The sequence below is a fragment of the Panicum virgatum genome, chromosome 8K (assembly GCF_016808335.1).
Source record: "Panicum virgatum strain AP13 chromosome 8K, P.virgatum_v5, whole genome shotgun sequence".
Classification (NCBI taxonomy): Eukaryota; Viridiplantae; Streptophyta; class Magnoliopsida; order Poales; family Poaceae; genus Panicum; species Panicum virgatum.
Genome location: NC_053143.1, coordinates 45670657 through 45679371, shown reverse-complemented (window position 1 = coordinate 45679371; position 8715 = coordinate 45670657). Strand labels below are relative to the sequence as shown.

The window sequence follows — 8715 nt, the reverse complement described above, 5'->3', positions numbered from 1 at the left end:
AAAATTTATAGGTCTTACTTCTGTGCCATAGAAATTTTCACTTTTCTCTCAGTGCCATCAAAATTTTGATTTTTGCCCTGTGTGCTAAAACCATTAGAAGTCTGTTAGTTTTGAAGGAAAGATCACAGAGTAAGGCATTAGCGTAGGAGGAAATGGCATATGTGCCCCTGATACACTAACGAATGGGTCGAAACCTTATCTTTCGAATCCACCGGTTCTCTTCCTCCTCCACGCGGCACTCGGTCTCCTTCAGTCTGCACACACTACTGCTGTATCCCTTTATAGGGGTGGTTAAAAATAGTTTATAGCAGCGGGCACAGCGTCCCTCCCTAAGCAAAAGCCTGTGTAAACAGGCCATTTGTAGGGGCGAACGGCTTGCCCACCCCTGTGAAAGGGGTTTACTGGGGCGGGCAAACCCACAATCTACCCCTGTGAAAGGCTTTTATAGGGGCGGGCGATCCCACAGCCTGCCCCTGTGAAAGGCATTTACGGGGGTGGGCAATATTACAGCCCACCCCTGTGAATAGCTTCCTCGCCAGCCTGGCAGGACATTATAGGGGCGGGCTTTGGTATGGTCTGCCTCTTAATGTCCTGCCAGGCTGGCGGGAAAGTCATTTACAAGGGCGTTCATTTTAGGGAATGAACGGCCCTGTAAATAGCTTTCCTGTCAATTTCAAATTTTCAAATTAAGTGCCTTTGTAAATTGCTGTCCCAGCAAATTCAAATTTTCAAAAGTTCCCGCTAAGATGTTCAGAATTAAAAGATATATACAGAGATATTATCCATCAGAGAAGCAGTAATCGTCTAGTAGTACTAATTAAAAGATTTATACACAACAAGCGTTTGAATGTTTTTACATGGAACAATTCACAAGTTTGAAGAAACATGTCTTAGAAATACTCCCGCTTCGTCCAATTGAAGAGTTGCTTGACGTTTGGATCATTTGCCCAAACAGTGTCGTGCTCGTAGAAGGTGCCATCCTTCGTGACAAATTTCACGGAGAATGAATCGGCACAAGTCACGTCTGATGTTATTGTTGATAGTCAGAATTGGCAAAGACCGTGGCCGACTGGTCAGACCGGTCTGGCCTGTGCAGTCCGAGTAGATTTAGATCTGTTATTAGGAATCTTTTATAAATAACCTCGTGAAGTGTTACGACTTCTCCGGCCTATATATATGCTAAATAAGGACAACGTGTGTTGTGGTTTACATGTCACTAATGCCATTTTAGATCATTAATTATCCAAATAGGATCATCTCATTAAGTACTCTTGGCTCATCATCATCCACTCTAATTGGCCAGACCAACTATGCATGCAATAGTTAACCCAAACCAATTACTTAGGCTGCATGGCTCTTGGAAATTGCAACTACACCAGAAAAATATGGACACCTTAGTCATTTTTAATCACCACTAATCTGTCTTAAATTTTCTAAAATCTAAATCTTTGCGGGACAGAGGAAGTAGCACATAATTAAGTACCAAAATGGGATTGGGAAGTGGGTGATTTGAGCCCAAGAGACAATATGAGATTGAGAAGCCTGTTTTGTGATGTTATTTTCTATATTTTGATACATATACATGTTATATACTATGTATATAAATTTTTTTCCCAAAATTTTTGGGCATCAATGCTAGGCCCGCCCCTTGCCACATGGCCTATGTAACTCCTACTAGCAAGCTCTCTTTGGTGACCTTATGTTCCCTTGGCTGCAAATCCATCACTGCTGAGAAAAAATAGCAGGTTGTGTAGCAGAGCTTATCTTTTGAGCTTGTTGTTGGTGTGACTTACGTAAATCGAATTTAAGCGATAATCATACAATGTAATTTTTTCTTTTTCCAACACACATGAGAACTCAAATTTCATTACTTTACGTAACAAAAGCCACATGTAGTTCTTCACCTATAGTATCATAAAGTTACCGAAACCACATGCGTGCATGCCTGCATGGGTCAACAGAAAGGACACCTGCAGATCGAGTAATGCCGCTGCTTTGTCTGAAGCACACTATATATATGTTCATAGCCGGTGGTTTGTCTGACCACAACAAGAACAAGGGCATCATCTACTTTGTCAGTTACTCGTCCCTCGACAACGGCTGGAGCGCCTGTGGGTGCGTGTGTACTACTCCATGGAGTCCAAAATATTTTATGTAACATCACACATATTCAATTTTCAATCTTCAGGAAAATTGTCAAGAGCTTGATGTAATTAATAACATCAAAACTTTTAAATAAGGGCATGGTGGTAACACTCACATAAACACAGTAATAGAGATAGTGCCACAATCCTTCTCACTTATTTCATTGAGTACAGTATTGAAACAACACCATATAGCCAAAATACGGAAAAAGTAACCACATCATAACTGGTTAACGTATCTAGTAGTGGTTGTTCTCCCAGAATTGAGCCTGGAGCCAGTCAATCGTCCCTTTCTCCACCTGGAATGCCTTGGCCAAGACATCATCTGAAATCGGTGGCTTTGATCCGAAGACTGCATTGGCAATAGTAATAACTCCAGGGTTTTGGCTGCTAAGACCAGCGATCGCAACAGCTGGCTTGTAATGGTCAGGGTTGAATTGGAAGTGGATGAGCCCTTGCGGGAATACAAACACGTCACCCTTGTTAAGCACCTTGGCGAAGAGCTGGTTTGGGTTGGAGGTGACAAATCCAACATAGAGTGTTCCCTCGAGCACCGTGAGAATCTCTGTGGCACGTGGGTGGGTATGCGGTGGATTCTCACCTAAGGGTGCATAGTCAATGCGGGCCAATGAAATGCCTAAAGTGTTGAGTCCAGGGAGCTGCATGACATTGATTAGAGTGACATTGGATCCAACTTTGCTTGCCTTGGTGTTCCTAGGCTTGTCAAGTTCTGCTGCCTTGAAGAAGTCATCTGCATTCACGGCCATGGGGTCCTTGCAAACAAATCCATTCACCTTCACTGTTTGTACACATAGAACAAGCAAAAAATACATACAAAGATCAGAAATTAGGCGATACATATACATATAAATGCTCGTAGTAGATGTGAGTTCTAACAGTTCGTGATCTTGTGCTAAGTTATTCATACCAGGAGAGTGTTTGTCGGCAACACAAAAGTCCTGTAGTGGGCTAGGGTCAGAAGCAATAGCCTGAGAAGTGACCAGTGCTACGAAGGCAGCAAGGAGGAAGTAGGAGGAGGTGGCCATTTGGTTTCCCCCTCGCTTGTATGTTGGTGCTTCTAGGAGTAGGCTTTGCAGCTGCTTGTGTTTGTTGTTGATGCTTTGGCCGAGCAGGGAGGTGGGTGCGCTTATATAGCAAGATCAGAGCACGCGGCAGCGTGAAACTGCAAACATCTGATCAAGTCAAATTTGAACACAACAAAAGAAGAAACGGTCTCTCTGTGGTTGCTCGAACCTGCTGTTTGGAGCAACAGAGTCGTATCTTGTACCAAAAACCTGGAATTAAAATGCTGTTTGCATTAAATTACTGGTTGAAAAGTTCGAGGTAGGTACCCATTTCATTTTTAATTTTAAAATAAGTTAGCAAAAAGTAAAGTAGGAAAAAAGAGAGAATTCCAATTATAGCAAGGAATATTTTTGTTTAATCTAATGCCATATGGGATTTTCCAGATGATAAATTATTTACTTATTAATTGGCATAAAATAATATGGAGAGGACTCAGTTTCATTAAAAACCTGACTTAGTCACACAATAGAGAAGGCGCTGGCGGTGGGTGGATTGTGACTCTGTGGTGTACACTAAGAAGAAATCAAGGACGCAAGGTTCATAGGGGTTAATCTATGGGTGCTTTGCATAATTGCATTCACATACACGCGGAAAATGTCAACGGTGGTACGGAGGAAATCACAAACATATATTATAATACCTACACTTTGTACCTAACACAAGAAATGAACAATATCCATGTTGTCATTGCTGACTCAGAGAAGACTAGCTAAATGCTAATTTCCCTACAATAACTTGGTCGCAATTTCGTTGGAGTGGTTAGTTGCACAAATTTATCCAATACAATGAATCTGTGCCATACGAATACAGAGGATATTTTTTATCCAATACATATGAATCTGTGGTTAGTCGCACACCCTGTAAGGCCCATTAAAGTCCAATGATAATAAAACCCATCGTGATAATAATTTTTTTAATAATTTTCAAATTTAATTCTGATTGCATCATGATATTTTTTATTGTGAGATCTTCGAAACAAGACCACACTTGATCATATTTGGATGAAAATATTTTGGAACAATTTTTGAAAATGATGGAATTTTTTTTTGAACTTAAAACATTTGTTTAGCTTCATACCAAATTGGCCCGCTTTAAGAAAATAATGTTCTATGTGGAAAAATTATCTTAATATATCAGAGTCAGAGTGTGGTCTTGTTTCGAAGATCTCGTCATGAGGATCATAATGGTGCAACCGAAATTTGATTTATTTGGATACCTGATTTGAAACCTACAAGTTTTTAATCTTTGGATTGAAAATCTTTCATGCTTTTCGAGATGTGGGCTAGGGTGTGCGGTGGCTTGTGGATTTGCCGACCATACGGCGTGCAAGCGTGCCCAGGGGAAAGTCGTATACACCGGATGCCCCTAAGATTAGCACCCGGCGGATCCAACGGCACCTGGTCATCTTCCTCCTCTCGCCCGTGAGCAGCGGCGGCGGCGACGGACGAGCGAGCGAGACCAAGCGAACGATGACAGCGGCAGGCGAGTGTGCTCCTCCCATTGAAAAAAGGAGGAGGAAGGTAGGCCGGCGGTAGTGGTGGGAGAGCGGGAACGAAGGCGGCGGGGGGGGGGGGGGTGGAGGGTGTAGGGGGCGCTCGTGATGGGCGGCAAAAGGCCCATCCAGTGAGTGGCGGGAGGGCGGGGGAGCGGTGGCGCTGGGTTTGCGCGGCGGGGGCTGCGGTGGCGGACTCGGCGGTGCGGATGCCGCTGGGGACAACGGCTGGCGATGGGAGACAGGGGAGCTGCTCCAACGGCGGCAGCGGCGGGAGGTGGCTGCTAAGGTTCAGGACGACGGCGGGGAAGAAGGGGAGGGGTGGGGTGGTGGGCCGCATCTGGGGACGGCTTAACGGGCCATGGGCCGTCCGAGTACGGGTTGGCACTCAGACATACTGTACATTGGAGGCCCAGTGCCCAAGAGAAATAGTACATGGGTAGCCATCAGGCTTTACTTATTGAGAGAATTCACTTAGTGCCATCAAAATTTATAGGTCTTACTTCTGTGCCATAGAAATTTTCACTTTTCTCTCAGTGCCATCAAAATGATTTTTGCCCTGTGTGCTAAAACCATTAGAAGTCTGTTAGTTTTGAAGGAAAGATCACAGAGTAAGGCATTAGCGTAGGAGGAAATGGCATATGTGCCCCTGATACACTAACGAATGGGTCGAAACCTTATCTTTCGAATCCACCGGTTCTCTTCCTCCTCCACGCGGCACTCGGTCTCCTTCAGTCTGCACACACTACTGCTGTATCCCTTTATAGGGTTGGTTAAAAATAGTTTATAGCAGCGGGCACAGCGTCCCTCCCTAAGCAAAAGCCTGTGTAAACAGGCCATTTGTAGGGGCGAACGGCTTGCCCACCCCTGTGAAAGGGGTTTACTGGGGCGGGCAAACCCACAATCTACCCCTGTGAAAGGCTTTTATAGGGGCGGGCGATCCCACAGCCTGCCCCTGTGAAAGGCATTTACGGGGGTGGGCAATATTACAGCCCACCCCTGTGAATAGCTTCCTCGCCAGCCTGGCAGGACATTATAGGGGCGGGCTTTGGTATGGCCTGCCTCTTAATGTCCTGCCAGGCTGGCGGGAAAGTCATTTACAAGGGCGTTCATTTTAGGGAATGAACGGCCCTGTAAATAGCTTTCCTGTCAATTTCAAATTTTCAAATTAAGTGCCTTTGTAAATTGCTGTCCCAGCAAATTCAAATTTTCAAAAGTTCCCGCTAAGATGTTCAGAATTAAAAGATATATACAGAGATATTATCCATCAGAGAAGCAGTAATCGTCTAGTAGTACTAATTAAAAGATTTATACACAACAAGCGTTTGAATGTTTTTACATGGAACAATTCACAAGTTTGAAGAAACATGTCTCAGAAATACTCCCGCTTCGTCCAATTGAAGAGTTGCTTGACGTTTGGATCATTTGCCCAAACAGTGTTGTGCTCGTAGAAGGTGCCATCCTTCGTGACAAATTTCACGGAGAATGAATCGGCACAAGTCACGTCTGATGTTATTGTTGATAGTCAGAATTGGCAAAGACCGTGGCCGACTGGTCAGACCGGTCTGGCCTGTGCAGTCCGAGTAGATTTAGATCTGTTATTAGGAATCTTTTATAAATAACCTCGGGAAGTGTTACGACTTCTCCGGCCTATATATATGCTAAATAAGGACAACGTGTGTTGTGGTTTACATGTCACTAATGCCATTTTAGATCATTAATTATCCAAATAGGATCATCTCATTAAGTACTCTTGGCTCATCATCATCCACTCTAATTGGCCAGACCAACTATGCATGCAATAGTTAACCCAAACCAATTACTTAGGCTGCATGGCTCTTGGAAATTGCAACTACACCAGAAAAATATGGACACCTTAGTCATTTTTAATCACCACTAATCTGTCTTAAATTTTCTAAAATCTAAATCTTTGCGGGACAGAGGAAGTAGCACATAATTAAGTACCAAAATGGGATTGGGAAGTGGGTGATTTGAGCCCAAGAGACAATATGAGATTGAGAAGCCTGTTTTGTGATGTTATTTTCTATATTTTGATACATATACATGTTATATACTATGTATATAAATTTTTTTCCCAAAATTTTTGGGCATCAATGCTAGGCCCGCCCCTTGCCACATGGCCTATGTAACTCCTACTAGCAAGCTCTCTTTGGTGACCTTATGTTCCCTTGGCTGCAAATCCATCACTGCTGAGAAAAAATAGCAGGTTGTGTAGCAGAGCTTATCTTTTGAGCTTGTTGTTGGTGTGACTTACGTAAATCGAATTTAAGCGATAATCATACAATGTAATTTTTTCTTTTTCCAACACACATGAGAACTCAAATTTCATTACTTTACGTAACAAAAGCCACATGTAGTTCTTCACCTATAGTATCATAAAGTTACCGAAACCACATGCGTGCATGCCTGCATGGGTCAACAGAAAGGACACCTGCAGATCGAGTAACGCCGCTGCTTTGTCTGAAGCACACTATATATATGTTCATAGCCGGTGGTTTGTCTGACCACAACAAGAACAAGGGCATCATCTACTTTGTCAGTTACTCGTCCCTCGACAACGGCTGGAGCGCCTGTGGGTGCGTGTGTACTACTCCATGGAGTCCAAAATATTTTATGTAACATCACACATATTCAATTTTCAATCTTCAGGAAAATTGTCAAGAGCTTGATGTAATTAATAACATCAAAACTTTTAAATAAGGGCATGGTGGTAACACTCACATAAACACAGTAATAGAGATAGTGCCACAATCCTTCTCACTTATTTCATTGAGTACAGTATTGAAACAACACCATATAGCCAAAATACGGAAAAAGTAACCACATCATAACTGGTTAACGTATCTAGTAGTGGTTGTTCTCCCAGAATTGAGCCTGGAGCCAGTCAATCGTCCCTTTCTCCACCTGGAATGCCTTGGCCAAGACATCATCTGAAATCGGTGGCTTTGATCCGAAGACTGCATTGGCAATAGTAATAACTCCAGGGTTTTGGCTGCTAAGACCAGCGATCGCAACAGCTGGCTTGTAATGGTCAGGGTTGAATTGGAAGTGGATGAGCCCTTGCGGGAATACAAACACGTCACCCTTGTTAAGCACCTTGGCGAAGAGCTGGTTTGGGTTGGAGGTGACAAATCCAACATAGAGTGTTCCCTCGAGCACCGTGAGAATCTCTGTGGCACGTGGGTGGGTATGCGGTGGATTCTCACCTAAGGGTGCATAGTCAATGCGGGCCAATGAAATGCCTAAAGTGTTGAGTCCAGGGAGCTGCATGACATTGATTAGAGTGACATTGGATCCAACTTTGCTTGCCTTGGTGTTCCTAGGCTTGTCAAGTTCTGCTGCCTTGAAGAAGTCATCTGCATTCACGGCCATGGGGTCCTTGCAAACAAATCCATTCACCTTCACTGTTTGTACACATAGAACAAGCAAAAAATACATACAAAGATCAGAAATTAGGCGATACATATACATATAAATGCTCGTAGTAGATGTGAGTTCTAACAGTTCGTGATCTTGTGCTAAGTTATTCATACCAGGAGAGTGTTTGTCGGCAACACAAAAGTCCTGTAGTGGGCTAGGGTCAGAAGCAATAGCCTGAGAAGTGACCAGTGCTACGAAGGCAGCAAGGAGGAAGTAGGAGGAGGTGGCCATTTGGTTTCCCCCTCGCTTGTATGTTGGTGCTTCTAGGAGTAGGCTTTGCAGCTGCTTGTGTTTGTTGTTGATCCTTTGGCCGAGCAGGGAGGTGGGTGCGCTTATATAGCAAGATCAGAGCACGCGGCAGCGTGAAACTGCAAACATCTGATCAAGTCAAATTTGAACACAACAAAAGAAGAAACGGTCTCTCTGTGGTTGCTCGAACCTGCTGTTTGGAGCAACAGAGTCGTATCTTGTACCAAAAACCTGGAATTAAAATGCTGTTTGCATTAAATTACTGGTTGAAAAGTTCGAGGTAGGTACCCATTTCATTTTTAA

At 43.6% G+C, this 8715-nt stretch overlaps 2 protein-coding genes across 2 annotated transcripts; both read right to left on the bottom strand.

Annotated features, from left to right (window-relative positions):
- Window positions 1-2263: 2263 nt before the first annotated feature.
- On the bottom strand, window positions 2264-3266 carry LOC120644856 (germin-like protein 8-7). The gene is made up of 2 exons (XM_039921589.1): window positions 3073-3266; window positions 2264-2943 (listed from the first exon to the last, which is right to left on the bottom strand). Exons 1-2 carry the CDS (start codon window positions 3188-3190, stop codon window positions 2384-2386), a joined length of 678 nt encoding a protein of 225 aa, XP_039777523.1. The 5' UTR covers window positions 3191-3266; the 3' UTR covers window positions 2264-2383.
- Window positions 3267-7467: 4201 nt separating this feature from the next.
- LOC120644855 (germin-like protein 8-7) lies at window positions 7468-8462 on the bottom strand. The gene is made up of 2 exons (XM_039921588.1): window positions 8277-8462; window positions 7468-8147 (listed from the first exon to the last, which is right to left on the bottom strand). The coding sequence occupies exons 1-2, from the start codon at window positions 8392-8394 to the stop codon at window positions 7588-7590; spliced, it is 678 nt and encodes a 225-aa protein (XP_039777522.1). The 5' UTR covers window positions 8395-8462; the 3' UTR covers window positions 7468-7587.
- Window positions 8463-8715: the final 253 nt, after the last annotated feature.